This window comes from Mirounga angustirostris, unplaced genomic scaffold (assembly GCF_029215605.1).
Source record: "Mirounga angustirostris isolate CCGP_5_RB_7025 unplaced genomic scaffold, mMirAng1.0.hap1 SCAF_5, whole genome shotgun sequence".
Lineage (NCBI taxonomy): Eukaryota > Metazoa > Chordata > Mammalia > Carnivora > Phocidae > Mirounga > Mirounga angustirostris.
The window spans coordinates 71,595,974-71,612,531 of NW_026991713.1; the positions used below are offsets into that span (position 1 = coordinate 71,595,974).

A 16,558-nucleotide genomic window follows, 5' to 3' on the forward strand; every position below is an offset into this window, starting at 1 on the left:
TCATTTTCATTTGCTTCCATGTATTTTTTTAATTCTTCTCTAATTTCGTGGTTAACCCTTTCATTCTTTAATAAGATGTTCTTTAATCTCCTTGTATTTGATGTCTTTCCAAAATTTTTCATGTGTTTGACTTCCAGTTTCATAGTGTTGTGACCTGAAAATGTGCATGGTATGACCTTGATCTTTTTGTACTCGTACAGGGCTGATTTGTGACCCAGTGTGTGATCTAGTCTGAAAATGTTCCATGTGCACTCAAGAATAATGTGTACTCTGCTGCTTTAGGATGAAATGTTCTGAATATATCTGTTAAGTCCATCTGGTTCAGAGTGTTATTCAAAGCCATTGTTTCCTTGTTGATTTTCTGCTTAGATGATCTGTCCATGGCTGTAAGTGGGGTGTTAAGTTCCCCTACTATTACTGTACTATCATCAATGAGTTTATGCTTATTAATTGATTTATATATTTGGATGATGCCAAGTTGGGGGCATAAGTATTTATAATTGTTAGATCTTGTTGATGGATAAGATATAATCTCTTCTACCAGTTTTCCAGACTGCCCTTGTTACAATCTTTGTTTTAAAATCTAGTTTGTCTGATATAAGTATGGCTACTCCAGCTTCCTTTGACTTCCATTAACATGATAGATAGTTCTCCATCCCCTCACTTTCAATCTGCAGGTGTCTTTAGGTCTAAAATGAGTTTCTTGTAGGCAACATATAGATGGAGCTTGTCATTTTTTTAATCCATTCTGATATCCTATGTCTTTTGATTAACACATTTAGTCCATTTACATTCAGAGTGATTATTGAGAAATATGAATTTAGTGCCATTGTGTTACCTGTAGAGTTGGTGTTCCTGGTGATATTCTCTGGTTCTTTTTAGTCTTTGTTACTTTTGATCTTTTTTTCTCCATTCAAAGAAGTTTACAGCTATAATTTGTTCAAATAAACCTTCTGCCCCTTTATTTCTCTCTTCATCTTCTGAGAGTCCTATGAATGAATGTTACTACATCTTACTAAGCTGCTGAGTTCTCTAAGTCTACCTTCATGGCCCATTACCTTTCTTTTCCTCTTTTTGGCTTCATTATTTTCCATAATTTTATCTTCTATATCACTGATTTGCTCCTCCATTTCATCCATCCTCATTTTTATGGACTGCATTTGTGTTTGCATCTTGGTTATAGCATTTTTCGTTTTGGCCTGACTAGATTTTACTTCTTCTATCTCTGTAGTAAGGGATTCTCTAGTGTCTTCTATGCTTTTTTCAAGCCCAGCTAGATCCTTATAATCATTGTTTTAAATTCTAGTTCAGACATCTTACTTATATGTATATTGATTAAATCCCTAGCTGTGAGTACAACCTTGTGTTCTTTCTTTTGGGATGCATTTCTCCATCTCATCATTTTGTCCAGAAAAGAAAAGAAGAAAGAGAAAAAAGAACAAAAACAAAAACAAAAATGCAAAAAACAAAACAAAAACACAAAAACAAAGCAAAAAACAAAGAAAAAGAAAAAGACAAACAACAACAAAAAAAAACCCCAAGAAAAACAAAAACATAAAAAAAGAAAACCAAACCAAAAAACAAACAAACAAAAAAATCAAACTGGATCCTGGGTGTGTTTTGGTCTGTTTGTTGAAAAATCTAGATCCCAAAATAAAAAATAAAATAAAATAAAAAGTAAAAAATAAAATGAAAGTAGACAAAAATTAAAAATATATATGTAAAGTATATATATAAAAATTTTAAAAGAAAAAATTTTTAAAGGAAATTGGAAAATATAAGAAAATAAATGAAAAAATAAGAAAAATAAAAGAAATAAAGAATAAAAGTAAAAACGAAGCTCGATCCTATTTCCCTTAGAGCTAAAGACTTTGCAGCACTCTATGATCAATAAACTGGTGCAAGCCAGTTGTTTGTGCAGGTCTCCTGAGGGGGAGGGGAGGGCCTGCTGTGCTGATTCCCTTGTTTCAGGGGAAATGTGCCTCCGGGGGGCGCCTGGGTGGCTAAGTCGGTTAAGTGTCCGCCTTTGGCTCAGGTCATGATTCCCAGGATTCTGCGATGGAGCCCTGCATCAGGCTCTCGGCTCAGCGGGGAGTCGTCTTCTCCCTCTCCCTCTGCCTGCAGCTCTGCCTACTTGTGCTCCCTCTCTCTCTCTCTCTCCGTCTCTCTCTGTTAAATAAATTAATAAAATACTTTTTTTTAAAAAAGATTTTATTTATTTGAGAGAGCGAGAATGAGAGAGAGCACATGAGAGGGGGGAGGGTCAGAGGGAGAAGCAGACCCCCTGCTGAGCAGGGAGCCCGATGCGGGACTTGATCCCGGGACTCCAGGATCATGACCTGAGCCGAAGGCAATTGCTTAACCAACTGAGCCACCCAGGCGCCCCAATAAAATACTATTTTTAAAAAGAAAAGAAATGTGCCTCCAGGGCACAGGGCGCAAGGCTTGGCGTACACAGTTCTGGCTTCCACTAAGTGGCACTGTTCTGCTCTCTGAAGGCTTTCAGCACTGATGGGTGGGATGAAAATGGCTGCACTCATGGGGCGCCTGGGTGGCTTAGTTGATTAAGCGTCTGCCTTCGGCTCAGGTCATGATCCCAGTGTCCTGGGAGTGAGCCCCGCATCGGGCTCCCCGGTCAGCGGGGATCCTGCTTCTCCGTCTCGCTCTGCCTCTCCCGTATGCTTGTTCTCTCTCTCAATAAAATCTTTTGAAAAGGAAAGAAGAAAGAAAAGAAAAAGAGAAAAAAGGAAAGAAAAAAGAAAAAACAAAGAAAAGAAAATGGCTGCACCCTGTTCTCTAGCCCCGGAGCTGAAAGTTCACAACCGCTACTCTTCAGTGAGCCCTCACAGAAAACAATCACCCTATTTGTTTCACCGGTTTCCATCTGACCCCTGCATTCACGCTATTCGTGTCTGGAGCATTTTGGTGTTTCAAAACCCCAAATTTCAGAGATGGCCAGGGCGCAGACCCACACTGTTCCTCCAGGGGTGGGTCCCCCCACACTTGCTGGCCTGTCCCAGGAAAGGGGTCCCATAATTGCACAGCGGTTTGCAGTTTATAGCAGAAAGCCTGCGCCAAGATCCGAGGCTCTCTGCTGGCTTCCTGGCGCCTATGCCTGAGAACAGCGCAGCACTTTGGCGCCACCTGTTCTTCCCGCGGCCCAGGGGATCCTCAGACCACCCTGTCACTCCTGGGATTCTGCCCCTTTTTTACCACCTGTGCACCTTAATCCAGGAACGTCCCCCACAGTAGCAAATCTATAAATTCAGATTTTGTACTCCGCAGCTTGTAATACTGCTTACCTTCATAAGCGGCCTCCCTCCCCACCGTGGCATCCGCAGCTATGCCTCCCCCAAGTAAACTTCCGCACCTCCTACCATCCAAAAGGTGGTTGCTTTTCTACTTGTAGACTTGCAGTTTCTGTTCTCTCAGACCTCCAGTTGATTTCTTGGGTATTCAGAATGATTTGATAACTCTCTACCTGTGTCGGAAAGACCAGACAAGCTCAGGGTCCTCCCACTCCTCCGCCATCTCAACTCTTCCCCCTAGTGATTCAACACGTTCCTACAACACCCAGTGCTCACAAGTGTACTCCTTAATCCCCATCACCTGTTACCCATTCCCGCCACCCACCTCCCCTGCTCCCTGTAACCATCTGTTTGTTCTCTATAGTTCAGAGTCCGTTTCTTGGTTTTTCTCTCTCCTTATTTCCCCATATGATCATTTGTTTTGTCCCGTAATACTTCTAACACAGCATTTATCCGCTGGTTTGTATTTTCAGAAGTAAATGGGGATAATAATAACCTCTCTCAGTCATGTTCAGATTAGTCATAGTGACACAAATAAGGTACTCCATGAAGTCTAGCTGTCTAGGCCCTATTGCCATGGGACAGTGGAATCTCTGGAGGCCAAGCAGTATCCCCCCATGACCCATCCCTCTCCCTACTCTTTGTCTTAGGCTGAGAATCCCCCTAGCAGAGACTTCTCAGTGAGCCTGTAAACCAAGGGAAGGTAGAGGTCCAGCACAAAGGGAGAGCCATGTTTCTGCTCACACTTACAGCGCATTCAGACTGCAGACCTGGCTCCCAACCGAACGCGAAGGTGCCAAGAATACTCCAAATACCTTGAGGAATTGGATGAAGCAAGTACCTGTGTACTTTTAAACAGCCAGATTCTGAATTGTTATTGGCAACAATGGTCCCAAGGTTGGGAAACTGGCCAGATGGAGAATGAGAATTTCAATTTCTCATGAGTTGGCAAAGTTTAAGATTTTACTATATTGCTGATGAGTGTCTATGAAAAGCAAAAGCATTAAGTTTCCCAAGTTAGGTGTTGAGCTACATACAGTGATGGATTACATAAAGATGCAAAGTCCCAGGAGGTTTAGACATTATCCACTCTCAGTATCTTCAATTTAGAAAAGTTCTCAAATTTTTTTTGTTGTTTTTGCTGTTTCATCAATTTATGTCACAGTCTTGATGAAAAATAAGATGAATTTTACTTAAAGTAGTTCACACATAATCCATAGTGCTTGCCAGAATTAGATCTGGGGGTTACCTTTTTTTTTTTCTTAATCCTTTTAAAGATTTTATTTATTTATTTGTCAGAGAGAGAGAGAGCACAGGCAGGGGAAGAGTCAGGTAGGGCAGGCAGAGGGAGAAGCAGGCTCTCCGCTGAGCAAGGAGGCTGATGTGGGACTCCATCCCAGGACCCTGGGATCATGACCTGAGCCGAAGGCAGATGCTTAACCGACTGAGCCACCCAGGTGTCCCAACCGGGGCTCCCTTTTTAAATTTAAAATTCCTCTCCAAAATATTTTCTATTAATATAAATGCTTACGCTTTTATAAAGATTAGTAGCTTATTTGGGGGTTCTAGCCAGAAAAAACTTAAAGTAACTGTCAATTTTTTTATAAATTGTTCTAAAGTCATTTTTTTCTGTACTCAAGAGTGAATAATCCTACTTAAGAAAATTTTTATGAAAACTTGAAAATGAAATAGATCAGGCCTATCAGCTTTTATCCTGGGATCCTGGAATCTACGTGTACTATAGAAAACTGAATAAATCCTCAAGAGAAAACTTTAGTTAGCATTTTCTATGTATCTCATACACACATTAATGCAAAATTTCATATTATAGACCTATACGTGAAAAATAAAACATCACAAAGTTTTAAAATTCTTAAACATGCTTTAAAAATGTTTATTATTCCATTTAAATACAATGTTCATTTTACATATTTCTTCATAATTACCTTTGTAAAAAATTGCAATAAATACAAAGTAACAATGAGAAATACCACAGGAACAAACTCCTCCATTTTTTAAAAAATCATCCTATAACACAACATCAGTCAGTTCTGAGAATATTAAATGGACTGGTTATCCTATCACAGGGAATTGTTTGAAATTATGAATATTGGCCAGGGCCAATTAATTTACCAGAAATGTTTTTCCTTAAAACAGAAACGGCACTCAAATTGTTTCCTGGATACTTGGCCCTGATATTCCTACTGTGGGAAGATATTTAAACAATTTAGGTATAATTTAGGAGACTAGGTTAGCAAGTATTTTTACCCATCATAGCCTGAAGCTCCTTCCTTCGTCAGCAAACTAAAGTGTTAACATACTTGCGCCCATGGTCCTAATGGGAGTTGTGGAATCCTGTAATTCTGGAAATGTGGTTTTTTTCCTGAGTGATGCAGGATGTGCAGAGTCACAAATTTAGGAAGAAGATGGGTAGAAGTGTTAGAGCAGAGATTAGGAATGAGTAACCAGAGGTCTGGCTTACCACTGAGAATCCAAATTAAAACATAAAAAATATCACTTGAAGACTGAACATTGTATTTACACCAATTATACAAATTTCAGGGTATCCACATTCAAAGATAGAATTGCAAAATAGGAAAAGAGAAAGTGACTGTGTCTTTCCTGGCTATGACAACAATATGCTACATTTTCTCATCAGCACTTTTCATGACATTTTCTTCCAGATGGAAGGAGGTTGCATGAAATGCCTTGTTTGAATCAGCAATGAAGAGAATGCACATCCCAATGAAGGGCTTCATTAGTGAAAATTCATTGACGGTTTACAAGCCTATGTGATAGCTGCATTTAAAAGCAATCTAAGAAGGAATGTATTACATGTGAAATGGGTCTAATAGTTTGATTCTATTTTGCAGAATACCTAGAAAGTAATCAAACAACAGTCTTGTTTAAGCACAGAATTTTAAATAATGTTTACTTTCCTTATGGATAAGAGCAACAAAATTAGTCACTTTGTAAATTTTAGTATGATTCCTGCAATTATGTACTTTTTAGATTTCCTTTCATTACTTAATCCACAAAATTAATTAGGATGTGTAGGAAATATAATGTTGTATTTTAAATAGTTCTTCAAAACATATTTTCACTGATAATTATTTTTACACATATTTATATTTAAAATAAAATATATATAAATTCCCTCATATACACATGAGCTATTTCAAAAAGTGGAAGAACGCTTTTCATATGTAAACATTTTTAAAGAAATATTTACAAGAGAATAATCTTCCCATCCAGAGACAGAGATCTCCAAAATCTCTCTTATTCAACAGATATTCTTCTCATTTTTTCAGCTAATTCTTTTCTCACTTCAATATGTTTTTCTAAATTTTGCACTTCATGTGGAAGATTGATGTCCCAAACAGACAAACAAGATTGTATCTCTACAAAGGAAAAAAAAAGAAACCATGTTTCAAAGATTGTCCATAAGGCATTTTTATTTTATTTCAATTTTGTTCATTTATATTTAGTTGTCTTGTACAAATATATATATAAATACAGCTAAAAATAATGCACTAAATTACTGCTATTTATAAGAAACTCCATTTGGAAAATGTTTAAAATATCTTACAGGAACTACTACATTTCAAAAAGAGTATGGACCTTTAATAATCTAACATTTCATTTTTTGAAAGAAATCATTTTTTCAAACACTGTTCAAAATCAGACCTAATATGGATATTGGTAAGTTGTAAGGAAAAATATCCACATTTAGCTTAAATGTGGGCTAGTTCTCACTTTATAGTGGTTGGTATTTCTACTTCATTTCAAAAAATACTTAACACTGCTAAATCACTGAAACTTAATTTTGAAGATTTATGTTTAAATTATTTACACTCTAAAGAAGCTACCAATTAAAACTGCTTGAAGTATTATAGCATATGTTATATTTATTATAAATGTATAAAACACATAACATGTTATAATCATCAATGTCATTGCAATGTGTTTGGAATACAGTATCTTATTAAACATTACCTTTTTGGTATTGTGTACTTTCGGTACTTTTCCGGATATACCCCAAAACCAGCATGACATTTTTAAGGCTTCCTTTAAAAAAATATGAGTCTTCTGTTAAAACAATATATTAAGTTGGACTTTAAAAAGTCCTTGGAACTTACTTTATAATTCTACTTTTTAGGAGACACTTCAATTATATTGAATAAAAACTCTCCAAGACAAGCAATTATTTAATGTTCAAAAATTTGTGATCTACTCCTTGCTATAATTCCTATAAATTGTGTCAATCTGAGAAAACAATTTAACCTTTGAAAAACGGGTTTAATGTTTATACAGTCCAAGTTATAATATTAAATGAGATCATGTGCATGAAGGTGATTTGCCACTAGTCAAATGTGAAGCACTTGGATAAAGAATTGGATGGATGTATATACTGAGAGTCTGTCACCGAGCCATACTTTCTTCTCAAGTCATTCGCTGAGAGGCCTTAGAGAGGCCCTAGCAGTAAAGGGGTAAACAAACACATGCAAACTCAACCCACATGGAGTTTAGTTCTAGTGAGGAAATTGACATTAATTTAAAAAATCCATGACCAGGATCAATGCTATGCAAGAGAGATGTTATGAGAGCCCCCAAGAAAGAAGTTTGACCTCATCATTATTGACTTCTCAGGGGTTTGGTATATGAACTGCCATTTTGAAGAAAGAGTTAACTTAGTCTATCTTCCTGGCTTAGTTAATTACATTAACTTAAGTTAAATAAGCCAAGAAGGAAACAGCACATGAAAAACCTTGTGGCCGTATGAAGCACGGTATTTCAGAGGGACTGAACAATATTCTAGAGCAGAAAGCGCTGGGAGGAATGTGGTAACGGGCAGAAGCTAGGAAGGTGAGGTGAAGCCACATTGTGCCTGCCACACCTTGTAGATTCTGTTTAAATTTTATCTTTATTTTAAAAATCAATTAAACCCACTGAAATCCCACATAATGTCAATAAGGAACAACCACCTGGGTCCTAAAGTATATACGAATTAAATCAGAGGTTGGAACAACCTTGGTAGAATAAAACTAGAGAGACAAACCTCTAGACACCTACTGCTCTGCTTGCGTGGACATGTATCCTGATAGCTAACTAGGCACTCACAGCACCTAATCTCACTCCTTCTGTGCAACTCCAACATCCATTCACAAAAACTGGGTGAGAGTAAGGAGAAACACTTGTCATTGCTTAATATATTCCTGTAAAAGGAATTTACTATTTTCTTCACCTGTCAAACACATTATGATGTATTTGCTCAAGTTATATAAACTCTAGTTTCGCAGAACTTAATCCCATTATGTTATTTTCATGATCAACTTTGCATATATGCTAATACTGTATTCTAAGCCAAATAATTAGTTAAAAGAAGACAATGGAATGTATTTATGTAGAAAACATATTTCACATGCTGTTATGATTTCTCATATTTAAATAGAAAAATAAGAGCAAGAAAAGACAAAGTTTGTGTAAACATCATGATTGTCAATACTTGCACATTGTAGAGTTCAGCATTTATTGTTACAAGAATATAAATTTGCTTATAGGATGAAAAACCAAACTTAACAAGGGTGGGAAGCTTAAACTGATCAAAATAAACATTTGCTTTAATATCTTTGGTTAAAATTTAAAAATAATCAACATTATCTATTTCCTCTTTTTGCCTTAGGTATAAAAAGTAAGATGCAAATTTAGTGCTCAACCACAATAATCTGCTTCTCTATGGGACTGAGAGCATCTACTCTCTCTGTTTTTTTAATGACCCATTCCAAATTTCTCCCACTCCTGTTTCATTTTGTGACCAAGACACTTCAAATGACATTGGAAAGTGAGAGAAAAATTAAAAATAAAAGCATATTTTTATAATCTCAGACAATACGAGAAAAGATCTAAAGGAGAGAAACTTACCTAACTGTGCTGTCATCATGACTCTGACAGAGTCACAAAAATTGTGAATTATACGTATAATTCGACGAGTTGAAAGATCAAGAAGTAAAATATGGCCTCCTCCAGTTCCTATCCAGAGAGCAGTGTTCTTCTGGAGGCAGAGGGTTTTCACTCTCCCAGAATAAGACAGTTTATGTTTTGATTCTGCATTTACTTTGACCATTTCCTCCCTAAAACCATAAAGTATGCATTATAAGTTTTATCAACAACTGAGAGATAAAATAGATGTATATCTACATATAAATAATATATACAGCATCTTAAACTATGAATACATGAGAATATACATTATATATCATTAAAATCCTACAAAACTGGTTTTGTTAAATACAGAATGCCGAAGTAGCTTCTCTACTTGAAACAAATTATCAAAGATAACACAATCATAGCCCCTTAACTTCAATAAATTCTGAAGTACATAAAATGGATATAATTTTTATAAGTAACAAGCCTATGTAATTCAGTAAAAAAAAGAATAAATTTGGGGCGCCTGGGTGGCTCAGATGGTTAAGCGTCTGCCTACAGCTCAGGTCATGATCCCAGAGTCCTGGGATCGAGTCCCGCATCGGGCTCTCTGCTCCTTGGGAGCCTACTTCTCCCTCTGCCTCTCTCTCTCTCTCTGTCTCTCATGAATAAATAAATAAAATCTTTAAAAAAAAAAGAATAAATTTGCCCAATATAAATAGAAAAAGTTACTTTCAAAAGCTTTCCATGAAGTCTAAAATTTACAAAGGAAAATTAAATTGTAGTTATTTGCCTGTATAAGATATCAATACCAACCACTAAATTTTTCCCTGAGCCAATGAATAATTCATGACAAAAATGAGGTGTCGAGAAATAAAAGAACTCTAATACTTCTAGAACTTCAGGAAGTAAGGGAGTCTTTACCAGCCAGAACTCCCAGCACTTCAGAATATAAATCGCCTTACCATCCAAAGAAAAACGAAAAGATTCTAGGAGAGTAAACTTTGAAGTCTCATTTTATAGACATAGGGCATAATCTAAGTGTTTTCCAGAGTATAAAAAATCTACATAGTAAAAACAAAACAAAAGAAAAAATATAAAGCGGCTAGCAAATAAGGCTGGCAGTGGTCCTGTTTCCCAGCAGTAGCACACAAAAGATGTGTTTGATTTGAAGTCTGAGATTTGTGTCTGACATGCTGGATCAGACTAAGAACTGGCTGTCAGTCTGGTGTCTTGACCCTTCGTCCTTAGGGACTTAGTGCACTGGCCAGTCCAGTAGGTTATCCCCCATTTTTAAAATTGTTTTGTGACTTGAGAGCAAAGTATCCTTGGACCTATAGGATAAAATAAGTAGTAAACTTTGAGGGCTGCCTGGATGGTTCAGTTGGTTAAGCATCCAACTCTTGGTTTCCGCTCAGGTCATGATCTCAGGGTCATAAGATTGAGCCCCATGTCGGGCTCTGCACTCAGCGAGGCATCTACTTCGGATTCTCTCCCTCTGCCCCTCACCCCATTCCCACTCTCTCTCTCCCTCTAAAATAAATAAATAAAATCTTTTTTAAAAGAGTAGGAAACATCGATACTGTAACATCACTAGATGTACCATCAGCAATGAATCCAGTATGATCACTTTCAATAATGTGCTATTTTTTCATTAGAGAATATTCTTTGTAATACTTTGAAGAAACCATATACATTATATTTCTTTTTTTTCCAAAATGAAATTTGCTAGATACCAAGAGATTGTGCTAAAAAGCAATAACAATTTTGTTTCTGAGTTTTTGTTTGTTTAGTTTTCTAGTTAGAGGTAGAAACAAAGTACTATTAGTCATACTGCCTTTCTCTGTGAAATCTGAAATGTAAAGACAGCTCTTACAAGCATAAAATAAAGAACCAATGACATTGTACCTACAGTCAACAATATGTTATACACCTAAAAATTTGTTAAGAGGATCAATGTCACATTATATTCTTTCCACACTAAAATACAATTAAAAAAACAATTAATTTACTTTAAAAAGTGCACACAGTCTATTAGTTCAAAGAGTTTTTCAGTTTTCTTATCCCGTACTTCCACAAATGGGCTATTTTTCTTAGCAACGTAGAGAGCCGTGTCTACCACCACCGCTATGATGTTGGAATCACTGAAAGCTGCATAAGAAAACCTAGAGGGAAAGAAAGAATGTCACTACTATTCATTTCTTGCATACAGATTGGCTACCATAGGCCCTATCTTCATGGCAAACTCCTACTAGTTAGTCCTTGAGGCTTAACTTAAAAGTCAGCTCCTCTGAAATTCATCCCTGACCTATCAAAATACACCAGTCATTCCCTTTCCCGCACTGGTACTAGCTGTAATACTTTAGAGCTTATGAAATGTAAAATTGCTTTTATTAATTAGTACATCCCTGACACTAGACTGTAAATGTGATTTCTTAAGGGCAAGGACCATGTATTTTCTATATAACTGCAATCCAGTGAAGAAGAGTCACCAAGTACCTATCTTATCTAGTGATAGACGGGTGAGTATCTATCTAGAAAAATGCCTGGTTAACAAAGTAGGCAGTCTGTGAAGTGGATGGACAGAAGAATGGATGGATGAGGAATGAACTAACAGAAGGAATGCACAACCACGAAAAAGTTAAAATGGTTAAAGTTGCAATGCAATCAGATAAATGACATGAACATGTCACAGGGTGTAAAAAAATCTTTAGTTTGTCCTAGGGTAGGAAGACTTTTTTCCTCCATCCTTCTTGTCCTGGCGAAGGAGGCAAAAACATGTGTTGCCAGACAGCTGCTACATTTTAGGCAATTCCTCCCTGTTGCTGTATTTAACAGAAGACAGCCAAACTAGTCCAAATGTTCCATAGTTTTAGAATTTATAAAATATTTTTGTGTGTTATCCTATTTGATCCTCAGTAAAAATCTTATAAAATATTACAAATCTCAATGTCTGTAATTACAGAAAGCTTACAAGTGCTAAATAACTTGCTCGAGGCCACATGACTGGCATGGTACAGAAGGAGGACTCTACGCAAGTCTTTGGAGGCCCATGGCTCCAGAGGCCCCATCATCTTTTACTCCCTGTCATGCCTCTGTCAGTGTGTACTGAGGAATAAGGAGGGCAGTGAGGATGAGGCAGCATCTAATTAGCGATGTGGTATCTGCTTAGCCAGGGAGAGACCAAGGCAACAGGAGATGCGTTTTGAGAAGAGAGTAAATATTTCCATGTGTCTATGAAACTGGGTCCTAATCTCTTTTGGGAGGTGAGCAGCTTTGAAAGCTTCATGTTTATGAGTGATCTCTCTGGGAAAGTGTTTATACTCCAAATCTTACATGGAAATGTAGGGGATCGATACCCATGATCTCATAACATGCTCTATGAAATTAAAAAAAGAAAAACTGGAGGGCCTTCTTTCTAAATATTTTCAGGCTTGTTTAGGTTGGTTAAAAGTGGAAATTCCAGAATGAGAATAAGTTTATCCAAACATGTACCACATACCACACACTAGGAAACAAATCTGTGAACATGACAGAAAACAAAAATCCTCACCCACGAGAACCTACAATACATAGCAATGTATCTGAACCCCAACTCTACTTTTGAATTACCTGAGAGCCTGAAAAGAAAAATACTGACACATGGGCTCCACCCCATGATGAATTCTTCTGATTTAATTTGTCTGAGGTGAGTCCCAGGCAGAAGATTATTTTCAGCTACCTAGTGGTTTCTAAGTGGGACCAAGCTGAAAACCAGTAGGTTTAGTATTATTAGGAAAACATTTTTGAAACTTCTTTTATAACAATGAAGGGACATAAGAGCTGCAATGGGAGAACAAATCCAAGGCACCTAATCTGCACAGGTGGAATCAGACACCACCACTCAGAGGAAGTGACATCTGAATTAAACTCAGCAGGGAACACAATCATCATCCAAGAGAGGGAGGACCCTAGTTTAAATATATAGCCAGGGAAATAAACAAAGGTGTCTTTGAGAACTGAGATGATTTCAGTTTGGCTAAAGCACAGAGGGCAAGGAGGCTGCAAAATATTAATTTAGAGAGGGAAGCAAGGGTCTGGTAAGCTCTCTTAAGAAATCTGAACATCATGTAAAGGACAATGGGACCTGACTGGGGGTTTTAAGCAAGAGACTGACATCAGATTGATTTGCATTTTAGAAGAGCCCCTCTGTCTGCAATGTTGCGAATGGACTAAACGGAGCACAATCAGAGGTTGAGAACTGGTTAGAAAAATGCTCTTGATAACATGGTGATCGATGGTGGATGACAGCCTGCCCCATGGAAGCAGCAGTAGGAAAAGTGAGAAATACAAGAATATGAGAGTCGATTAGAAGGAGAGTTAAGTAGACAAAGGGAGTAAAGCACAAAGGAGTCAAGGATTGCTCCCAGAATTTTGGTCTTGGGCAACTGGATAGATATTGAGAAACCAGGATATTCCAAGATAGGGATTTGTGACTCAAAGCGATTTATAATCATAACTAATATTTACTAGAGCTTACCAAGTCCTGGGCATTCTGTTAGCTCCCTATATTAATTTTGTCTAGTCTTCCAAACATCCCTTTGAGATAGAATATATTACAATTCTCAGGTTAGAGAAGACTGGGTATTTAAGAAGTTCTTGCCCAAGTTTACATAATCAATACATGGCAAAGCCAATATCTGAACTACAATTTATGCTGTTATCCACCAACCTACACTGCTTCTCCCTGAAGAATGTAATACAGAAGAACTAACTGCAATGATTTGGTTAAAATGCAACTCTAAATATTGAAACAACAAATTGGTACAAGGTTTATAGTTTATTTTCACTTGAAAGTGGCTATCATTAACTTTGCTGTATAGAGGACATCTGTGTAATTATCAAATCTAGAGATGACTTTATTCCTGAGGCATATGTTTCTTACAATCAACATTTAATGGAAGTTATCCAAAACACATATGTAAAACCCACAGATGAAGTAAAATACTGCTAAATTTATCACCTATCAAATTCATGTTTAATTTGATACAGAGATAATGAAATTGTTAAAAATTTAGATTGATAAATACTACTAGATTATCATGGTTTTTCATATTTTATCCCAAACATGATGAGGCTGGGTGATATCTTTAATAGAAAAATAAATTATGCATTTTAAAAGATTTTTACTTGGATTGCAATAGCATTATTGATATGATTATAAAAAGAATAAACATGAATAAAGTAGTAAATTAATTGTATAGATAGAAATAACTTACAGCTGATTTGTCTTTGTCTCAATGAGCTTCTGAATGGTGAAATCATCAGAAAATGAGAAAAGTTTTGTACCACATCCTCCCCACATAATGTTTTTTTCAGTTGAATTCATGGATTCACTCAAACACATCAGTGGAGTACTGACATTTCCTATATTTAGTATCTTCAAAGGAGCGGCTCCTTTACACTTTGCCAAGAAGAGAAACACATTAATTAAACTGAGTATCTGCAAAAGGAAATGCTGTATAATTTGCTGTGCTTTCTAAAAGCTACTTTTCCATCATAAATGGCTAGAGGTCTTAAAATAAAAATTCAAGATACATTTTTCAAAGGATTTATGAAAACACGATTCAATTCAAGTGGAATGCAAACCAATCTCTGTACTTCTCCATGCAAAAAATTTACAGGAAATAACTCAGGGATTATACTCTACTTGTTTGTCTCTCATCAGATAATCAGCTTTTTGATAACAAGGAGTATAAATGGGTAGGATGTTGGATAAATAGATGGAATCACAGATGCATGGATGGAGGAAAGAATAAATGTTTTATTGATAGATGAGAATCTGAAGAACAGAAAGTTATATGATTTCTTCCAGACTAAAGAAAATCTGAAGAACAGAAAGTTATATGATTTCTTCCAGACTAAAGAAAAAGTTGGTGGCCAGCCATATTTAAAACTTAAGTTTTGTTTTTTCCACAATATATTTATAAGGAATTATCACTTCATTTATTAAAAATAGAATTATTTTCATTACTAACATTTTAAATCAGATCTCATTTATCATTTTATCCTTAGTTCATTCATATAAAATGTATAGTCAACAAGTATTTATAGAGGATCTATTGTATGCAATAGATGAAAAAAAAGGAAAAGAAGATGAAAAGCAGAATTTCTGACCTTGCTCTTAGGGAGTTTATGTCACTTAGAAGAGGGGTGGGAATAAGCATACATAAAACAAATAACTTAAAACAATTTTTGATGTAGAATGGATTCAACATTTACCTTAACAGTTTTATCTTCAAAAATTGCTAAATTGCCATCAGCAGTTCCCACCAGAAGAAAATTTTTTTGCTTGCTAAAAGAAAAAATGTCAAAATTGTTATAAAAAGAATGGTGATATTGACCAAGATGGCCATAACGTTCCCCTCTAAAGCTGACTAAACTTTAGACAGGTTTCTGCGTGACTATGGGCCCCTGACATCCCTTTTCTTATGGCATTTATTTAGAAAACTGAACAGCTGTAAATTCTTGCTCTGCCCATTTGAGATATAACCCCTCAGCCTCTTGTCAGTTCTACAGCCCAGGCCCAGGTATGTGTCTCTGGGAACTAGGAGCCTTCCTTTTGAAATGTAATCATCAAGAAAGGCAGGGCCCCATCTCCCAGTCTCTTGGGAGGGTAGGAGCTTAACTTCAATAACGCAAAACCACTGAATCGTTGAACACTACATCAAAAACTTATGAGGTACTGTACGCTGGCTAACTGAACATAATGAACAATAAAATAAAATAAATAAAATAAAATAAGCAACAATTAGCAAACACAGATGGCCTAATCACACTGACCCCCCCCCACATATTAAGTCCTCCGGTACTCTTCTACTAGCTCATCCCAGTGTTAAAAACTCTGCCACCTTTTGTTTCAGCACAGAGAGCTGAGTTCAATCTCTGTCCCTTATTGCAATAAGCTTAAATAAAGTCTTCCTTGCCTATTTAATGCCATCTGATGACATTTTTCTTTGACGATATCCAAATAATTTCAACTCCAAAACTGCCAGTGGAGTTTCTATTTCAGCTGCCAAAAACTTTAGTTTCACATTTTTTCTAATATTTATTTTCCAGTATTGACTTAAACCAGAGTAATACATGGGGTATAATCTTAATGGCTCCTGGAAATCATCCTGCCCCAAGTATTATAGCAGTCAGCCTGTGACTCACACCTGCAATCCTGCCATTTAGATAAATTCCTTTGAAATGACATCCCCACAACTAATAATGCTTGAGTCATTTTCACCTATTAATAACTTATGAATTCATTTACTGGATATTTTCTCAATTTGATAGTGAAC

General features: G+C 36.4%; 1 protein-coding gene across 5 annotated transcripts in view; it reads right to left on the reverse strand.

Moving 5' to 3' along the window:
- Window positions 1-5,170: 5,170 nt before the first annotated feature.
- Window positions 5,171-16,558, reverse strand: part of LRRK2 (leucine rich repeat kinase 2) — a 141,924-nt gene continuing 130,536 nt past the window's right edge. For 3 of the 5 annotated variants that reach the window (XM_064591391.1, XM_064591393.1, XM_064591389.1), the window contains 6 exons: window positions 15,495-15,567; window positions 14,492-14,676; window positions 11,246-11,398; window positions 9,231-9,439; window positions 7,305-7,397; window positions 5,171-6,709 (listed from right to left, as the gene is read on the reverse strand). In XM_064591391.1, the coding sequence (XP_064447461.1) occupies window positions 6,588-6,709; window positions 7,305-7,397; window positions 9,231-9,439; window positions 11,246-11,398; window positions 14,492-14,676; window positions 15,495-15,567 (835 nt within the window). In that variant the 3' untranslated portion in view covers window positions 5,171-6,587. Of the gene's footprint in view, window positions 6,710-7,304; window positions 7,398-7,862; window positions 8,480-9,230; window positions 9,440-11,245; window positions 11,399-14,491; window positions 14,677-15,494; window positions 15,568-16,558 lie in introns of those variants that run through there. The other 2 variants (XM_064591390.1, XM_064591392.1) reach the window with 2 other exon arrangements.